The sequence below is a fragment of the Psammomys obesus genome, unplaced genomic scaffold (genome assembly GCF_907164565.1).
Source record: "Psammomys obesus unplaced genomic scaffold, mPsaObe1.curated_primary_1811, whole genome shotgun sequence".
NCBI classification, from domain to species: Eukaryota; Metazoa; Chordata; class Mammalia; order Rodentia; family Muridae; genus Psammomys; species Psammomys obesus.
Genome location: NW_026594216.1, coordinates 1997459 through 2017027, shown reverse-complemented (window position 1 = coordinate 2017027; position 19569 = coordinate 1997459). Strand labels below are relative to the sequence as shown.

The 19569-nt window shown below is 53.5% G+C and overlaps 1 protein-coding gene and 1 pseudogene across 3 annotated transcripts; one reads left to right on the top strand and one right to left on the bottom strand.

Moving 5' to 3' along the window:
- Nucleotides 1-6942: 6942 nt before the first annotated feature.
- Nucleotides 6943-7557, bottom strand: LOC129684884 (translation initiation factor IF-2-like; annotated as a pseudogene).
- Nucleotides 7127-19170, top strand: Ampd2 (adenosine monophosphate deaminase 2). 3 transcript variants are annotated; one of them, XM_055618106.1, is made up of 19 exons: nucleotides 7127-7346; nucleotides 7431-7567; nucleotides 12576-12706; nucleotides 12942-13072; nucleotides 13384-13452; nucleotides 13547-13658; nucleotides 13875-14061; nucleotides 14300-14441; nucleotides 14548-14637; nucleotides 14845-14974; nucleotides 15501-15695; nucleotides 15781-15912; nucleotides 16062-16225; nucleotides 16514-16640; nucleotides 16732-16895; nucleotides 17142-17262; nucleotides 17514-17687; nucleotides 17852-17962; nucleotides 18089-19170. In XM_055618106.1, the coding sequence occupies exons 2-19, from the start codon at nucleotides 7558-7560 to the stop codon at nucleotides 18293-18295; spliced, it is 2397 nt and encodes a 798-aa protein (XP_055474081.1). In that variant the 5' UTR covers nucleotides 7127-7346; nucleotides 7431-7557; the 3' UTR covers nucleotides 18296-19170. The 3 variants fall into 3 exon arrangements, with proteins under 3 accessions (XP_055474081.1, XP_055474080.1, XP_055474079.1); XM_055618105.1 differs by having other exon boundaries at nucleotides 7127-7567; XM_055618104.1 differs by lacking the exons at nucleotides 7127-7346; nucleotides 7431-7567 and adding an exon at nucleotides 7845-8558.
- Nucleotides 19171-19569: the final 399 nt, after the last annotated feature.

The following is a 19569-nucleotide window of genomic DNA, read 5'->3' as shown; positions in this document are numbered from 1 at the left end:
ACAAAGGGCAGAGACAAATGCTTTGTTTTTTGTTTTTTTGCTTTAATGAGGAAAATGACCTGGGTTCTGACACAGCAGGGTAGAATGCAAGTACTGGAGCTCTGGGAGGAAATGGCCACCTCCTCCCTCCTGAAATGCGCATCAACTGAGAGTCTCTGCTCCTGTGGCTTCACTGAGGGTTAAGGGCACTCTCCAAGTTGAGTCTTTGGATTACAAGGTTTTGGTTTTAAAGGCTCAAAGGGATAGATAATCCTGGCAAAGACTTGTGCCACCCCCAGGGGCTATTATTGTTCCTTTGTGCTGGCTCATCTCGCAGGATGCCTGTCCCATCCTTAGCACTCTCTGCGTGTGAGTGTGTGTGTGTGTGTGTGTGTGTGTGTGCAGACTAGGCTAGCCTCCAGCTCAGAGCTCTGCCTGCCTCTGCCACCTGAGTGAGTGCTGGTTCTAAAGGTATGCACCACCACCTACCATTTCATATTGTACTTTGTTTTCCCACTGTACATTTCTTCCATCTGGGGACTAAGTCTGATTTACCTTTGAGTTTGTGATTTGCTCGTGGATCCTCAAAAATATTTTGGTAAACGAAAAAGTGGAGGAAAGGGGGATATGGGGTAGAGACTGGGATTGCTCCCCTTCGCCCCACACCAGCTTCACTTGGTTAAGTAGGTGTCACTCATGTTTTGTGCGGGTAGCACGTCAGTGTCACCCCACACAGCAGCTGGACACTAGACTGCCTACTCAGAGATGGGTTATTAGGTCTGCCCCTCGACCTCTTGGCTGTCCTTCTGTGGGAGTAAGGGTTCGACCCAGCAATTGCCTCACTGACACTGAGCACACCTCTTTGGTCAGAGTTCTCTGAGCCAGTAGTTTGATTTAGAAGAGCCCTCCCACTACACCCCCCCCTCACCTAGAGTTATTTTAGCTCGCACTTTCTCAACCACCCTAGTGCTGAAACCCTTTATCACAGTTCCTCATGTTGTGGTGACCCCCCTTCCCCAACCATAAAATTATTTCCATAGCTACTTTATCACTATAATTTGCTACTGTTGGGAATCTTAATGTAAATAACCTATTTGCAGGATATCTGAGATGCGTCCGACCCCACGGGTTGAGAGCCAGTGCTTTAGAACATTGCTAACCCCTATGTATGGCAAGGACCAGCCACATCAGATGCCCTGGGGGTTTGTTAGACACAGTCTCAGCCCTCAGCTCAGAAAGTCCAATAAATAATCTGCATTTTATCTCGGTTGACCCATAGGGCATTCAAGTTTGGGAAGAACTGCCCTAAGAAATTGTTTCACCCCAAGCTTGCCTACTCCTTATGTCTGTTTTCTGAAATATGGTTGGAAGATCACCTGGCTTTTCAAAAATGTTAAGAATAGTTTAAAATATTTGAAAAGGGCGTGTTTTAAAAATCTATAAATTACAGTAAAAATGTGAATTCTAGAACCTAATATAAGTGGTTATTACCTGGCAAGGTTGAAAATTGCCCAGCCAAGCATGGTAGACAGAGTTCAAGGCCAGCCTGGTCTACAGAGTGAGTCTAGGACAGCTAAGGCTACACAGAGAAAACCTGTCTCAAAAACAAAAACAAACTAAAACAAAGTAAAAAAAAAAAATAAATAAGAAGAAGAAGAAAACTCTGTCCTACAAAAGTACAATTGGGGCATATACACTGGCATTTACTAGAAAGGTAAACCAATAAACAATAAAAATTGGGTTTTGTTTTTTAGCTATCTCATGTAGCCTAGGGTAGCCTTGGATTTGAGTAATGAAGGATGCCCTTCTGATCCTCCTGATTTCACTTCCCAAGTACTGTGATTATAAGTTATGTGTCCCAACACCCTGGAGATCCAGCCTAGGCCTGTGAGTGAGCCAGGCAGGTTCTCTACCAACGGAACCACAGCCCAAAAGGTTTTTGTTTTGGTTTTTCAAGACAGGGTTTCTCTGTATAGCCCTGGATGCCCTGGAACTCGCTCTGTAAACCAGGTTGGCCTGGAACTCACAGAGATCTGCCTGCCACTACCTGCCTAGTGCTGGGATTAAAGGCCTTCACCACCACTGCCTGGCTGGTCATTTTAAAGATTGATTACATTGGCCTGGAGTGCAGTCCAGTCATGAGATTTAGATTTTTCCTCAGGTGATTCTCAGGTACAGTCAAGGTAGAAGAACCCTTAAGGTAAACAGACTGAATTTGTGCCTTTTTGAGCCCAAATTGTGTGACAGTGGGGTAAAAAAAGAGGAGGAGAAGCTAGGTCCCCACTAATCAGACACTGGGAACCCAGAACAGTGGTTTATCATCTTCCTTTGCCCCCCCTTTAAGTTGGTATCTGGGAGACCAATGAGAAAGAGCTGTGGAGGTGCCTGCCACGGCAATCCTGCTGTCCCAACCCAAAATTGGCTTGTGCTTAGTGACCTAAGGGAAAACAAGAGTCTCTTTGATGTTGTGATTGTTTGGAATCTTGGCTAGGAGGTTCCAGTAATTATACCCCACCACCAGCCCTGCCCTGCTCTACCCACAGCACTGGTAACTTACACCCAGACCAGAGCTGTGCTGAAGACTGTGCTGTTCAAAAGAAGGGACCTCAAAGGACTGTGTGTGTGTGGTGTGGGGTGGGGTGGGGAGGGGAGGTGCATGTCTTTGTGCCTTTGCTGCAGGTGGGCCTGCGGCTTGCTTCAGGTCACAGCTTAGTAAATAGAAAAATCAGTCATCTCCCCTTCACCAGTCCCCATCTCACCGGGTGAGAAAACAGTTGAACAGTTGAGCAAATGGGGAAACTGTGGACAGCTGGTGTGCCTGCACCGCTGTGCAAGAAGCCACTAGCTTGAGTCACATGGGGGGCGGGGGCATGACCCTGTACCTTTTTTTTTTTCCCAGCTGCTGTTGCCACAGCCTCTAGCCCTGCTTGGTCTGTAGCTGCTGCTGGACGCTCCCCACCCGCACATTCCAGTTGAGAGATTCTCGGCCATTCCCTGGTTGCTGAGGGTACAGGGACCGCCTGCCTTCCCTCTGGTTGTCGTATTCCGGTGAAGAAGGCAGGGCGTGGGGAGCATAGTACCTGTTTTGGAGCTGAGAGAAGCGCAGCGTGGTGGTCCCCCCTCGGCGTGAGGGTATGGACGGCACCCATGTTTGAGTCACAGCCTTAGATGGTCATAACATTTTGAGCGAAAGCAATTGCTGTTTCCTGAGGGATTTGGGCACATTTCCTAAGTGAAGGAGATCTCAGCATCTGCCTCACATTTAGTGAGAAGCTGTGCCCCAGATGGAGTGTAGGACACTGACACAGGAAGAATTGCCTTTGGGAACTTGCAATCCACAGGAGGAGGCAGGGGAAAGCAGAGTAACAATTAAAAGGTTGATGCTAATGTTGGGGGTTTCAGAGCTGTTGAAAACCTTGCTTCCACCCCCTGGCAGGAGAGGCAATTATATCCACATCTATTGTGATTAAAAAAAAAAAAAAAAGAAGTATGTGTGTGTGTGTGTGTGTGTGTGTGTGTGAGAGAGAGAGAGAGAGAGAGAGAGAGAGAGAGAGAGAGAGGGGAGGGGGGAAGCCAGCCACTCAGACTCTTAACAGAGCATGCAGTAGATTAAAGCAGTAGAATCCTGAGTTCTTGATCAGCCTGACCTACAGAAGGACCATTTCAAATAACAACACCAGCGAAAGCAAGGGGTGGTTGTGAGGAGGACGGACTTTCCTCAGGGAGCCAGGACAACAGACATGGAGGATGGGAGTCTGGGGAGAGGAAAGGGGGAAAGAGAAAAGGTCTGAGGTAAATGTGGGTTTAGAGAGACTAGAAAGTCTGCTGTGACAGGGTAGGAGTGCTAGGAGATGAGATCAAGAAAGGGAAATTGAGGCTAGCTAGAGGAGGGCCTTGCATGACAGGTTAAAAGATTTGGCTGAAAATGGCTGGGCACCTGATGTGCAAACAAGCACAGAGAGACAAATGCAGTGCTGGGTGACTGAGGTGAGGGAGGAAGAGGAGTTGGCCGCAGGGTCAAGCTTGATTCTGGAAAGGCCTGGATATAGGAAATCACCCTGGGCGAGTATCCCTTGGAAGCTTCAGATATTTTCTCCCAAGTCTTGTATCACCTCTTGTAGAGGTCTGTCCTGCTCAGGCTGACATTACCAGGGGGAGCTGGAGGTCAGAAAACCAGGACATCTGTTCTTTAGAGAAACAGGGGCTGGCTGACGTTGGGAAGGTCCAGGTGAGAAGCGTGGTGGAAATAGGTTAGGAGGAAGAAGCCCTGTCTAGAGGCAGGGAAGATTCCAGAGACTACAACAGCATGAAGGCTTCAGTACCAGAGAGCCCAAGGCCATGGGATGACTCACTCCTTCGTTCTCCAAGCTCTGCTCTGCATAGGCAATGAAACCCCGCTGAAATTCTTGCCCGTGTTGAATAGGTGGGACCCTGATGATTAGCTGGAAGCTGGACAGACTCCCTAACAACCACTACAGACCACATGACCTGGAAATAGGGGGGTGGGGGCTAATACCGTGAAGGGCATGTTGTTGCTGGTGGGACTTCAAGATGAAGGCGCCCATGAACTGGTTTGTCTGGGTTGGGTGGAGAACAGGATTGCCACCTATTGGCTAGGTAGTTAGGCAGATCTGGATTAGGGGATCCACGCAGGCCTGGTCCAGTATAAGGCTGTGACCCTTAGAGTTGTATCAAAACCTGCAACTTAGCAGAACATAAATGAGCATCTATATCGTCACATGGTGCTTGGTTGTTAGTTTGGGGATTTATTTTGTTCATTTTTGGAAGCAACATTCTCACAATGCCTAGGGGCCATATTCAGAACATCCCACTTTCTGAGTCTGGAGAGAGCACCGGTGGGGTGACTGGGGAGTCCTCCAGGATTTTTATTTATTTCCACCGTAGTTTTCCACGTGTTTCTTTTCTGTGTATATCATATATGTCACATAATTAGGACCATCCTATCTATGCAGTTCTTTGACTTCATTTTTTTTCATCTAACTTTATGTTGTAAAGGTTTTCATACAATTAAAAAACTTCTCCAAGAACAGTATTAGTGGTTACATTTAATTTTGTTCATTTCAACATTCCCCCACTGTTGTTGAGCCCCACTGTTGTTGAGCCTTTACGCTTCCAAATTTTCTGTGGTGAGCATTGCAGTATTGAACAACTTTGTGGATATTTTTCCGACAGCCCTTTTCTTAAAAGAACATTTTTGTGGTTCCCACCCCCTGAGGAAATCCCTTAGAAACTGACATGAACGTTTCAGGGTCTGCTTGCTTTCCTGAATTCTGATTCAGAAAGATGCAACTTTTCCTTATTCTCTTTCTCTTTCTTTCAAAGAGCGTATGCATACCTTGGGGCTATTCCTTTAACCGATAATAAAATTATTTTTGAGTGAAAAAAAAAAAAGGGACTTGTTAGGAGTAGATTACTGGGTCAAAACAGTTAAACTTATTGAGACGCTTGATTATATTTTGCTAAATGGTTCTTAATTCTAGTAATGTTTATGGCCACGTAGTGTGTGTCTCAGTTCAATATATCTTCACCCGTATCTGGATGCTTTTGGTGGCTCCTGTTTTGATATTTAAACATAACAAAGTAAGAACAAGTTATCTCCTGGTTCTATTTTAGTCTTGCTGATTCTCTGTAAGCTGGATTTCCCCTACTGTTCTCCTAGGTTTCTGAAGGCCACTGCGGGGGGGGGGGGGGGGATTTTTTGTGTTTTTATCTTTTTTGCAGTTCTGGAAATTGCCTTCCACCTGTAAGGCAGAGTGAGCACATAACCCCATTCCAAGGCAATATGTGCATTAATGTGAAGGTGCCAGATCCCTTGGAATGACCATTGCAGACAGTTGTAGGCTGCCATGTGGGTGCTGGGAATTGAACCCTGGTCGTTTGGAAGAGCAGACAGCGCTCTTAACCACTAAGCCATCCCTCCAGCCCCAAGGCAATAGTGTTTAAAGTCTGTTTTAAGAATAGTGGACAGGAGGCTCCCTCCAGGGCTCATCAGATGCAGATAAAGAATGGGCCTCAGAGCCAGGTGAGGTGGCTTAGGCCTGAATCCCAACACCCAAGGAGGCAGAGGCAGGTGGATCTCTGTGAGTTTGAGGCCAGCCTGGTCTACCAAGTGAGTCCAGGATAGCCAAGGCTACACACAGAGAAACTCTGTCTTAAAAAAAAAAAAAAAATTGGGGCTCAGGACCCAGAGTTCAGGATGGGGAGAGGAGGGAAGTGATATTGTGGGGAGACCTGAAAGTAGCTGCACAGACAGCTTTAGAGCAGCTGGGTGAGGGGTCAAAGAACTCCCTCAAAGGATAGGATAAGGAAGAGACCCATTGCTGCTCATAACGTAATTACTTGCAGCGAGGGGACTTTCCTTTACAGGTTTTCTTTAGATAGAATTGCCCCTTGGAGATGGGAATACTGGTTTGAGTGTCTACGGCCCTACTCAAACAGCCCAGTTTCACTTAACCCACAAGGAGAGTCATACGTTGGCAGTAGGGATCCCAGGCTAAAGCAATATTACACGAACGCTGTTTGGGTAGTGAGTAACTTACAGGCCAGGAACAGTTCTAAGCACTTAACTCATCTTCACCAGCATCAGATAGAGCAAGAGTAAGAGCTAAAGTTAACCTGTAAACCTCACAGGGAAGTTCCGCATCAGTCAGGAAGTAGGTGGAGATGCCTGAGTTTGAACCGAGACTTTCTGGCTAGTCTAACCTCAACATAGAAACTAATGTGGGATGGGAAGCCAGCCTTGAAGGGCACACCCGGCTTTAACAATGCTTGAAAGAAGGAAACAGACTCAGGTGGGAATGCGGAGAACACAGGGGCAGGGCTTCTGCTTAAAACGGATTCTGGGACCCTAATAATAGCTACCTGACCTTGAGCCAGGTATTGTGCAAAGGGACTTTACAGTCACTCCTCAGTAACTCCTTTGGCTGAGGTGCTGTCATTATCTCATCCAATCTGACTGATGAGGAAGCTGACGCACAGAAATCGCCCAAGACCAAAGGGCCAAGGCAGGCCAACCCTGGCCCGGAGGCTGCCCACGTGGCGTTAGGGAACAGGAAAAAATGGTGGGGGCGTGGCCAGGAGGCCGGGGGCGTGGCCGAACGGGGCGTGGCCGCAGGCTTGGCGGGGCCTGGGGCAGGCGAGATTGGCGCGCAGCCCGGGAGGTTTCGGCGGGGTCGCACCTGTTGCGCGACTGCCCCGTAGCCGGGCCACGGGAGTCGGATCCCTGGTTGATCTCCAGAAAGTGGTGAAGGAACCCTAGGCGAATTCCGGGTCCGGTCTTCTGGGGAGCACGTGGCCTGCTTCCTCTTGAGTGTGGGCTTGGGGTCGCGACTCCGGGGTCTCCTGAGGTCAGTCTGGCCGCTGAAGTCGGCGGGAGTCCGCCCCCGGGCAGCTGGCCATTTTGAAAAACTGCCTCTCTTCCCGCTTTTCAGTGTAGGTGCAGGGGCCAGTGGCTCTACTTCTCCCCGGTGGGGGCCCTCTCACCTGCCCAGCCGGGTTTCTTAGCCGTGCAGGCTTTCGTAAGGCAGCATTCTTGGTGCCACTCGGGACTCGGGCACTATGGCCTCAGGTAAGTGTGTGGCGCGTGTGTTGGTGATAGACGGACCCCAGGACAAGAGGTGCCTTGTTCCGAGTGACAAGAGAATGGGGGGAAGGCGGTCTTGTCAATGCCTGTGAGACCTAGGGGATGTGAACAGCTCCTAGAAGGGGCTAGGGAAGCAGACTTTGAGTGTGCAGGCAGAGGGACAAGTCATAAGAGCCCGGTCTTTCCCGCAGCCTCAGTCAGGACCCTGCCTCCTACTCTTCCTGTCTTCCTAAGAGGCAGCTTCTGCCGGTCAGTGGAATTTTCCCAAGACAGGCCCCTCCCTCCTGGGCTCGAATTTAAGAGTTCTACCTCCTTCTCCCGGAGCTGGGCTGTCCCTAGAGCAGGGGTCAGATGGAGAAGAAAAGGGGGGGCTTTGCCTCAGAGGCGTTGGGTCTTTATAAGTACACTTGCCCTGTCCCTGTAGGAAACGGGTTTTGAGCTTGGAGAAGCTCGGGCTGTATTCTTGCTTATTCTTTTTCTCTCTGGCTGGCGGGACCAGCCTAGCCTGGACTTTGGCTTCTTTGCCTTGAAGCTTTGGCAAAGGGATGCGGGTTCCCGAGGTTGGGTGAGAGTGGTGCAGAGCTGAGAGCTGGCGCCGCTCCATCTGTTTTCTCTGCACTCCCACCCCAGCCCCAGCCACCGTCAGTCACGTCATTCCAGGGACTGGAGTGGGAAGGGAGGGATAAGGGGCAGGATGGAAGGATGGAGGCCCCGCTCCCCAGGTTGCCTAGACAACATCAGAAATCGTGGCCAGGGCCTCTTCCGCCTGCGGGGCGCTGCTTCCTGCATCAGTCACTCCCGCTGGGGGCGGGGCGGAGGAAGGGGTTGGATGTAGGAGAGCTTGGCCCCAGCTGGTGAGGTTTCTCCGCTGTCGCCTTGGCCCCAGCCATGGCATCCTATCCTGGCCCAGGCAAGTCCAAGGCCAAATATCCCTTTAAGAAGCGGGCCAGCCTGCAAGCTTCCGCTGCCGCTCCAGGTGAGTGTTCTTGGCTTTAGGCATGGGCTCCCCCACCTCCTGTCCAGGTCACTGAGTGCCTCAGGGAAGCCCCCCCCCCCTTCTTCAGCAACCCTCTCTGCAATGATGCCTCTCGACCTCCGTTCCAGGGCTGGCTAGCTGGCTTGGGTTGCGCAGAGAGAGGGAGATGGGAGGGGGTGCCTGAGGTTTCCATGTCAGGGATGCTGCTCTCGGTAACAAGGAGTGGGTGTGGATGTGGGTGCAGAAGAGGCGTGTGTGTGCGCACACGTCTGCGTGTGAAGTGTATGTGAATGGAGTGGGAAGGGTGTGGGACTGACTGCGGACTGGCGACTCTGATTGGTGCCTGTACCTCGGCCAGGCAGGCTCAGGCTGTACTGCCTTTACTTACTCTTCACCAGACCCTAGGTCTAGAACCCCCTCCCTGGTGACATGTCGGGTCATGTATTGCCCACACATACACCAGGGCTGGGCCTCAAGTGCCAGTATCCTTCCCATTTGCTTGTTCCTGGTCTGTGTTGTGAGTCTCCTCAGGGAAGTGGGGAGTCCTTGGGCCAGCCAGCCGGCCAGAGGACTGTGAGTACGCTGGACCCTTTGGTTTGGCTCCTTATTTTGTGGCCATGTCTGCACCATTTGCAGCTGTTTGCATGGCAGCGGCTGTGAACATCCTGGTGAGGACTTAGCTACGAGAGTTTGTGCTTCCTGGACTGTGGGTGTCTGCGGCTCTCAAGTCTAACGGCTAAAGAAAGACCTTTGGGTGACTGGTTGGGTGTTATTAACCCTTCATAGCCGCCTGAATTTACACCCTGATTGCCGTCCTCCTGCATGTTCTTACGCTGCAGAAGACATTCGGCCAAGGCTTTGTACTGTGTTGAGATCTGTTTTCTGTGCTGAGATCTGCCTTCTAGGTGTATGCCCTGTGGCTATCCCTGGGCTGGTTACTCTATTGCCGAGCCAGAGACCCTTAGGTGGTGAGACCATGAGAACATCTTGTACTTGGGGGTCAAGGCCTAGTGGGGCAGACTTGATAAGGAGTCAGGGGGCTCCTAGTCAAGAGGATTGACCAAGCCCCAGAATCCTGGAGTACGTATGCACCCTTTAGCTGTATATGTGCGTATGTGGTATAGTGGATGCCAATTTTTGGCACAGGGCCAGGGAGATGGGGCCTGGTCTGAGAGCGTGTGGAGGTTATCACCTGTTTGTCACCTCTGGTGAGTCCTTAGCAGTCTTTTGCAGTTGTGTGGTAGACTAGGAGGATGACTCTGGCTGTTGGAACCCTTCCTGCTCACCCAGTACTTCTGTGAAGGTCCAGAGCTGCCTGTTAGGAAAAGGTTTAAAATGAGAGTATTTGGCTTCATTTCTGCAGCTCTGTGGTCTGCCTTCAGGGCCTTAGAAGAGGTGGGTGGCTCAATGTGGTGATGCACACCTGTGTTTAGCTGTTTGGGAAGCTGAGGCAGGAGGATCATGAGTTCCAGGCATGCTTGGACACGTAGTAAGATCTTGCCTAAAAGTACACAGAAAAGGATGAGGATGTAGCTCAGTAGTAGAGGACTTCCCTAGCATATACAAGCCTCAAGTGTGGTCCCAGTAATGCAAAAGACAGAAAACAAACCCCCAAATGGTCTGGAGCGGAATTTAGGATGGTTCTGGGCTCCTGTTTGTTTGTTTGTTTGTTTGTTTTTACGAGACAGGGTTTCTCTATGTAGTCTTAGTTGTCTTGGAACTCACACTGTAGACCAGGCTGGACTTAACTTAACTCAAAGATTGGTCTGCCTCTGTCTCCTGAGTGCTAATGGTGTTAAAGGTTTGCACCACCAACACATGACCTAGGATCTTGATAATCAAAGAGTTTAAACCCTGGGTTAGGTGGGTAGTGTTGATCTTTGCTTCTTCCCCCTATTCTGCTCTCTTGCAAGGGAGGATTGGTGTCGCATCATCACCCCTGCAAGGTTCCTCTCTTGACATTGCTCTTAGGGACCTGCTTGTCAGCCTGGACCCTGCACTGGGCTCAGAGAAGCCCTCACCCTCATCACTGAAGGGTCTCCATGTGGGAAGTGTTTGGAGGGTCCCAGGAATTCCTAATTGCACTCTCAGGGCCCCCGAGCTTTACAGATGTCCTGCAAGGACATTCCCCTGTGAGTCCTGGGGCTCTGGCCATGTAGGGCAAGGCCACTTTCTCACCCATTTATAGCCTGTGTCCAGAGGTTAGGACAAGCAAGTAAACAAAAGCAGAGTCCTGTGTGTCTTCCAAATGCTGCTTCCATATGCCAAGGTACGCTCTCTGAGCAGGCTGTCCTCACCCTGACAATGGGCTTAGAACTAGTTTGTGGACTCGGAAGCCTCTGTAACTAGCTCCTACCCAGACTAGGCCAGTTGTCCAACTACCAGCCAGCTCCTGTGTGTAGCAAAGTCCTTGTCTATTCTGAAGAGTCCATAGACAGGGCCCCAAAACAATTGTAAGCAGAGGAAGCTGGCCAGTGACTGCAGGGCTTAGGGGAGGATGGCTGGTCTCCTTCCTTGTCTCTCCTCTTACCCTTTGGCCAGCCAGGCTGTGTCCACTTTCTGTCCCCTAGGGCTGTGGTTTTAAGGAGACTTGGCCCCTCCCCTGTCAGGCTGCCTTGGCCATATCAGCCTGTCTTGTTTCTCCCTGTTGAAATCCCAGGATCTGGGTGGGCCTCGTGGCATCGAAGAGGTTAAGGCCCTGTTAGAATTAGAGGTCTTCCTGTCTCCCAACTCCTGCTCCTTCCCTGGATTCTTGAACTCCCCTGAACTCTCCCAGCCCCCTACTTGCGGCCAGCCCAGGGTCTCCCCTGCTTATAGCTACACTTGGTACAGCCCATGCCAGCCCCTGAGCTGTCCTGGGGGACTGGCTGCAGCTTCACAAGGCAAACAGGCAGGCAAGGGGCAGAGGGCTGCAGACCAGAGAGCACTCTTGAACTCTGCAGGTAGGGTTCCAGTAGGGACCAAGGCAAGTAGGTAGCTGGATTCTGATCTAGGGAAAGCACCCCTCTCTTTGTCCAGAGTTGGGGCTACACCTAGAGTACTAGGAAGTGGGTACAGAGACCTTAAGGCATAATGCCTAGATGTGGCCCCTTCGTCCTTTTCAAAGCCAGAGTGGAGGTGGGGGAGAGGGTTCTGGAGGGATGCAACTTCTAGAGCTGGCTGGGGGAACCAAATGGTCTGTGGACAGCTTTCTTGCAAGACGAGGCTGAGATTGCTGGAGGACCCAGGGAGGCTCCTTCCTGGTGAGCTGCAAGCTGAGGCAGCCCAGGAGACTAGCAGCTTCAGACCTTCAGTGTTAGCCTCGTGGTAGGGCCCATACTGGGGTAGAACAGCCCCTGGCTTCCAATCCTCCCTTCCCCAGGGCCCTTCATGAGGCCTCCAGCTTAGATCCTAAGGCCTCCAAGTGGCGCAGACCGTGGCAGCTCCCTTTGGAGCAGTAGGAGGGGTAGCCTAGGATCAACCCTCCTCTTGGCAGCTGTGGGGTCCTGGAGAGAGGACAAGCCTCCAGGGGGAGACAGGGTTCCTTGCCAATCAGGTCCTCTTTCTTAAGAATTGCTTCTTGGGTCAGAGCTGGGTGCCTGCTGTACTTAGCTAGGCCTTGCAGGTCTGGGACAGCAGGCAGTGGTTCTGTTCTTCTCAGTGAAGGATTTGTTAGGCCAGGGGCAGATCTGACCCTGGTAGAAGCTGACGATCCTTGGGGTGGACGCTAGTTCTAAATGAGTGTCTGGTGTGTGTGTGTATGAGATTCTCCTGATCTAAGGGAGTGGGCCACCCCCACCTCAAGTTCTTATCGGATCTGTTTACCCCACAGGCAGGCACAGGACCTCATCCCTGAGCATGGGGTGGTAAAGGGCCTCTGTGTAGATACTGGATGAGCCCCACATGGCTGGCTCTTCTGTCTCAGTGGAAGTATTGCCCAGCGGGGTCTGGCCCCAGGTTGGGAAGGGGCTGTTGGTTTCCAGGGGCATCCAGGCCTTGTCTCTCCTCCCGTTGACCTTGGCATCACTGTCTCTGCAGAGGCTCGGAGTGGTCTGGGGACCTCTCCACTGCAGCCTGCCCGTTCTCTGCCGGGTACCACCCCCTGCCTCAAGCACTTCCCACTGGACCTTCGAACGTCTATGGATGGCAAATGCAAGGAGATCGCAGAGGTTATCACCTGGCATCCCTACACCTCCTCGCCTCAAACCTTACCTGTACCTCTGTTGCTATACCCCTCTACCTCAGCCACCTCTCATCTCATGCTTGGCTGTCCCTGATCCTAAGCCTTTCCCAGGAACCCTGGCTCCTGCCCTCATCCCTTGCCCAGGCTCTGAAGGAGAGGGGAGGGGCAGAGGGCTTGAAGGCAAGTTCACCTGACTTTCCTCCTTCCCTGCTTGGCACCAGGAGTTGTTCAGCCGCTCGCTGGCTGAGAGTGAGCTCCGCAGCGCCCCGTACGAGTTCCCAGAGGCAAGCCCTATCGAGCAGCTAGAGGAGCGGAGACAGCGGCTGGAGCGGCAGATCAGCCAGGATGTCAAGTAAGCCCGCTTACTGCCCCTTCCTTGCCCCGTTGTCTCTTTCGAGGTCCATCAGGGAGGCAGCATAGAGCACATTCCTTGGAGCCAGGCTATGACTGGTTCCATCTTCCTGTAGGCTTGGAGTCTACTGGATAACTTACTTCTCGAGCTGCTTTCTTATCTCTGAAGTGGCGTGAGAACAGCCCAGGGTCCACAGGCCCTGCCCGTGGACCACATGTGACAGTATGTGCACAGCAGCTGGCACAGTGCTGGGACGTGGATGCAGCAGCCACTGCTCTTGCTCTACCAGACCTTACTCCTCTCACCTCTAGACTGGAGCCGGACATCTTACTTCGGGCCAAGCAAGACTTTCTGAAGACAGACAGTGACTCGGACTTACAGTGAGGAGGGCAGAGGGGCCATGCACGGATGGTATGGGGCTGGGGTCTGCCCTGTGGGGGTCTCCAATCCTTATTTATCTCCCCTTTCCTATAGGCTGTACAAGGAACAAGGAGAGGGACAGGGTGACAGGGGCCTTTGGGAGCGTGATGTGGTCCTGGAACGGGAGTTTCAGCGGGTCATCATCTCTGGGGAGGAGAAGTGTGGGGTGAGTGTGCGGTGTGGCCTCAGGTTTTTATCCTTGTGTTCCAGATGTTTCTGGGCTCACTGAGATGCTGGGACCAGAGAGTGCCGAGTGCTCCTGGGTTTGAGGCCTTTGGAGCGAGGGATGGGCAGGTCTGGGGATGGCCACAGGGAGGAGGTGAGTATGTGCCTGAGTGCGGACAGAGACCAGGAGAAAGTGGTTGCTTGTCCTTGTCCTCAGGTGCCATTCACAGACCTGCTAGATGCAGCCAAAAGTGTGGTCCGCGCACTCTTCATCCGGGAGAAGTACATGGCCCTGTCACTGCAGAGCTTCTGTCCCACCACCCGCCGTTACCTGCAGCAGCTGGCCGAGAAGCCCCTGGAGACTCGCACCTATGAACAGAGTCCTGATACCCCTGTGTCTGCTGGTGGGAACCCTCCTCCCTCCCAACCCCAATTGCCCTGGGCGCCTAAGCTCGGAGCCTAGGCACTTCTCTCCCTCATCTGGCCTCTTTCTAGCTTCTTGACATCCGGGAGGGTGGAGGCTGGGGACCATAGTTCTTCTTCTGGGCTTTTGACATACCTTGCCCTTTATGAAGCCCATATCCTGGGCAGCTGCTGGCCTTGAAGCTCCCTGGCCCTGACCCTTCCCCCTCCCCTTTGCAGATGCCCCAGTTCACCCCCCTGCTCTGGAGCAGCACCCATATGAGCACTGTGAGCCAAGCACCATGCCTGGGGACCTGGGCTTGGGTCTGCGCATGGTGCGTGGTGTGGTTCATGTCTACACCCGCAGGGACCCTGATGAGCAGTAAGTGGGGTGTGGGGTGTGTTTGGGGGTATAGCATATGGAATGGTGCCTCAGCTCGGGAGGGGCTGGAGCCCTGGCCCTCCTCACCCGAGCTTCCTGCGCGCAGCTGTCCGGAGGTGGAGCTTCCGTACCCTGACCTGCAGGAATTTGTAGCCGACGTCAATGTGCTGATGGCCCTGATTATCAACGGCCCCATGTAAGTTTCCACCTGTGCCATCTCACTGCCCTGCCCTGCCCTGCCCCAGACAGCTGTGACCTTGTTTCCTGCCACTCCCGGTCATCCACCCCTAATTTGCTGCCCTCTTGGCTGCCCTTATTCTCTGTGCTCCCACCTCCTCCCTTCAGCCTCCCCAGAAGCCTCCATCAGGATCTGGGTCTCTCTCTCTTCTCTCTTCTCATCCAGAAAGTCATTCTGCTACCGCCGGCTGCAGTACCTGAGCTCCAAGTTCCAGATGCATGTGCTGCTCAACGAGATGAAGGAGCTCGCTGCCCAGAAGAAGGTGCCGCACCGGGACTTCTACAACATCCGGAAGGTGGGCCCTCAGCCCCCGGCCTCTGTGACCTGACCACTTCCCCCCCTCGCCCCAGCATCCAAGATGGAGATTCCTTTTATACGTACTGCTTTGGCCCCAGGCCCTTCCTTTAAAACAATTTATTACATTTTAATTAATGTGTGCATAAGTGGGTGAGGAAGCAGAGGAAAGCTTTCCAGGAGTCGTGTCTCCTCCTCCACCATGTGGGTCCTGGGGCCTGTCTCAGGTGTCAGCGTTGACACTGGGTATCTTCTACCTTATGTATTGAGGCAGACTTTCTCACGCGAAGCCAGACTTTGCTGCTTCGGTTGGTCTAGCTAGCCAGCTCATCTGTGTACCCCCGCCTGTGCCCCCCTCATAGTAAGATTATAGGCAGGCTGCTGCGAATACTGGGATGTACGTGGGTTCAGGGGATCCCAACTGCAGTCCTCCCGTTTGTATAGCAAGCGAACATGTAGCAGCCGTGCCGTCTCCCCAGGCCCAGGGCCTCGCCTGTGGTGGACCCAGCAGCCCTTCTCCACTGCAGGTGGACACACACATCCACGCCTCCTCCTGCATGAACCAGAAGCACCTGCTGCGCTTCATCAAGCGGGCGATGAAGCGACATCTGGAGGAGATCGTACACGTGGAGCAGGGCCGGGAGCAGACTCTGCGAGAGGTCTTCGAGAGCATGAACCTCACCGCCTACGACCTGAGTGTGGACACACTCGATGTGCACGCGGTCTGTCCTGTGGGGTGGCCTGGGGTGTTGGGGCAGCGCTGGGACCAGAGATCGGGGGTGACCTAGGCCTTTGCATCTCCTCCAGGACAGGAATACCTTTCATAGGTTTGACAAATTCAACGCCAAATACAACCCTATTGGGGAGTCTGTCCTTCGAGAGATCTTCATTAAGACCGACAACAAGATTTCTGGGAAGTACTTTGCTCACATCATCAAGGTACGGAGGAGCTCCCCTTCCTGCTGAGCTTGAGTCCATGTGTGGGAAGGCCTCAAGGGATGGGAGGAGGGTCTGAGAAGCCTGCTGAGCTCATGTGGTGTTTACACGGGGCAGGGAGAAACCTAGATGTCATTGCTTCTGGTGTCTAGGAGGTAATGTCAGACCTGGAGGAGAGCAAATACCAGAACGCAGAGCTACGGCTGTCCATCTACGGCCGTTCGAGGGACGAGTGGGACAAGCTGGCACGCTGGGCGGTGATGCACAGAGTACATTCTCCCAATGTGCGCTGGCTGGTGCAGGTGCCCCGCCTCTTGTGAGTGTCTCTTAGAGTGGGAGGGAGCTCCGTGGCAGTGTGCAAGGGGCCAGGGCTTGCCTCCTGCTGTACGGGCATGGCTGAGCCTTCAGTAGCCAAGCTAGGCACTCTTGAGTGCCAGGAGGGCCCTTCCAGGCCACCCCACAGTCTGTCCAGCCTGGTCTGTCTGGGTGTCCCACTCTCCCGCTGAGGTTCAGATGTACTCTGGAGCTTCTCGTGACAGCCCTGACCCTTCTGGCGTGCTGCTGGCCCTGACCTGCATATGCCTGTGCCCTGTCTCCTCTGCAGTGATGTGTACCGCACCAAGGGCCAGCTGGCCAACTTCCAAGAGATGCTGGAGAACATCTTTCTGCCACTGTTTGAGGCTACGGTGCACCCTGCCAGCCACCCGGAGCTGCATCTCTTCCTGGAGCATGTGAGCAGTGGCCTGGGCTGGGTGAGGACAGGGTGGCTGGGTGAGGGCCCAGCTGGGGCTCTAGGCCTGACCACCACCAGCTCTTTGCCAGGTGGACGGTTTTGACAGCGTGGACGATGAGTCCAAGCCAGAGAACCACGTCTTCAACATGGAGAGTCCCCTCCCTGAAGCCTGGATGGAGGAGGACAACCCACCCTACGCCTACTACCTGTATTACACCTTCGCCAACATGGCCATGCTCAACCACCTGCGCAGGTGCGAGGACCACCAAACCCCCACCTGCCTGGCTTTGGACACCCTTGCTGAGGCCGCCAGTGCCCCCGCACACCCACTGCCCCTGTGCCCAGACTGACTGGGCTCTTCCTCTGTCCCTGTCTTCCATCCGAGCTCCCCATAGTCACTAGCTGGAGGGCTATCCTGTCCTGGCGGTGTGGGATCTGGGCTCGGGTGAGCTTAGATATACCCCGGCTTTGGAGCTGAGTCTGTCTTTATACCCCTCAGGCAGAGAGGTTTTCACACATTCGTGCTGAGGCCGCACTGCGGGGAGGCTGGGCCCATCCACCACCTGGTGTCAGCCTTCATGCTGGCCGAGAACATCTCTCACGGGCTGCTGCTGCGCAAGGTCAGGGCCTACACCCCCAGCCTCCACATGCAGCTGTTCGCCCTCCTGATCCTCCTCCTCGCCCGGCCGTGAGATCCTCCTTCCCAATAGAATTAGCTCTTCCCACCCATCCTCTAGTGGAAGAGCCCAGCTTGGACTCCTCATTCTGTGACCCCTGGCCTGGACCCTCCCCTTCCCCTAAGCCCCAGAACCAGCGTGTCCTCCCAGCAACGAGGCCACCTGAAGGCGCCCTGTTCCTCCCACCTGCCCAGGCCCCTGTCCTGCAGTACCTGTATTACCTGGCTCAGATTGGCATCGCCATGTCCCCACTCAGCAACAACAGCCTGTTCCTCAGCTACCACCGGAACCCTCTACCTGAGTACCTGTCCCGTGGCCTCATGGTCTCGCTGTCCACAGATGATCCTCTGCAGTTCCACTTTACCAAGGTCAGACCCAGCCCAGTAGGCAGCCAAGGGAGTGTCTAGGGGATACTGGGGTGTCTCAGGGTTGCTGCTGCACCTTGCTGGTGGAGCATAGCGACTGTTAGCCACGTCCTTGAAGGAGGGACTGCAGGGGCCTGACGCCTCTCACAGAAACCTGGCCTGTGCAGGAACCCTTGATGGAGGAGTACAGCATCGCCACCCAGGTGTGGAAGCTCAGCTCCTGCGACATGTGTGAACTGGCTCGTAACAGTGTGCTCATGAGTGGCTTCTCCCACAAGGTACAATAAGCCATCCGCCTGAGGCTGGGCGTCACCTCTCTCCTTCCTTTGCATATGGGGTCTCGTCCTTGTCCCTGTGATGGCTGGGTCTGCTGCAGCTCTGTCTGTTTCCTATGCCCCCTTCAGGTAAAGAGCCACTGGCTGGGACCCAACTATACCAAGGAGGGTCCTGAGGGCAATGACATCCGCCGTACCAACGTGCCAGACATCCGCGTGGGCTACCGCCACGAAACCCTGTGCCAGGAGCTGGCGCTTATCACACAGGCCATCCAGAGTGAGACGCTGGAGACCATCCCAGAGGAAGTGGGCCTCATCATGAGCCCAGGGCCTTAGTGGACCCGTCCAGGCAGTGCTTGCCTCATCTCAGCATCTTGATTGTGTCTGTGATTGGACCCTCCCACCTGATGACATCTCTGCATGTCTCCATTTTGTTTCTGTCCTGCATGTCTTTGAACGTGTGTCTTGCCTCTGGGCCACCTCAATGAAAACCAGTCCAGGAATCTGCTTCACTATTGTCTTGGCTCAGGTGGTACCTGATGGCTAAGATTTAAAGGTTGGCCCTGCTAGTGACCCATCCCAGGATTGTCAGAAGTCTGGCTGTCCTCCGGTGTCTTCAGTGTCCACAGGGGTTTGGGATGGTTGTTTGGGGCTGGTCCCTTTACCCCCGGGAGCCCTACCTCGGCAAATCCAGGCTTTGGCTAGAGTTCAAGTTGAGTTCCCCTCTTGTTAAGTGGCCGTGGAGCAGTCGGAAGGGGCTCATTATCCCTCTGCTGTGGCACTGGCTGCTTGGCCTCTGTGAAGTTCCAGCCTGTCTGTGCTGGGCAGAGCAGCACTTAAGCTTGCTCATGGCCCTGGAGGCCTGGCCTGAGGGGCTGGACCGCTGCTCCTGCCAAGTCACTGCCCGTCAGCTCCTGCTCCTCCCCAGTCCACGTGCTCCTTTGTTTCCAGCTCCCTGTACCCCTGTGGGAATGGGCAGCTGGCTTGATCTGAGTCTCCAGTTGGAGGCTGCTGTCATCGGAGGGCACTGGGTCTGTCATTAGCCCTGAGGATGGCACCTTCTTTGGAGGTTTGCAGGTCCTTGATCAGACCCAGATCCCAGCTAGCCTCTCGTGTTATGTCCTAGACCGAGGCCTTTGCTATGAAGAACAGTGTTTTCATATGACCCATTTTTTTCCTAGTGCATGAGAAATAAAAGATTATTTAATTAATGAGGCTTGTGAAGGTCTGTTGGGAGAGGGAGAGGAGGGGGTTGAGTGGCAAGGCGCTCTGCTGGAGTATGGTGTGGGCCGCTGTGGAACACAGGCCGCCAGTCCTGCCTGCCCACACTTCTGAGTGCTTGGACTACGGCGGAGGCCTGTGATGAGCGGCACAGTCTGAGGCATGGATGGGTGGATCGGTGCCATTTGCGCACTGACTGAGGAGATGCCATTGAGCCCTCATCCAGTTTGCCCCTTCTGAAGGCGACACGAGGCTCCAGGTCCGTGGTGTGTTCTTGACATCACCAGATTAAAGGATGGCACTCTTCCGCCTCATGTGTCCCGTGCAGCCTCTGAGGACGACCTGGCAGGTGGGAACATATGCCTCTACTTGCCTCCCTGAGGCTTTCA

Coding starts and splice junctions, on each gene's coding strand:
- Ampd2 (XM_055618104.1), top strand. CDS start 8,471: ATGGCATCCTATCCTGGCCCAGGCAAGTCCAAGGCCAAATATCCCTTT. Junction 14,442..14,547: donor CGCAGGGACCCTGATGAGCA/GTAAGTGGGGTG, acceptor TCCTGCGCGCAG/CTGTCCGGAGGTGGAGCTTC. Junction 17,263..17,513: donor ACGGGCTGCTGCTGCGCAAG/GTCAGGGCCTAC, acceptor CCACCTGCCCAG/GCCCCTGTCCTGCAGTACCT.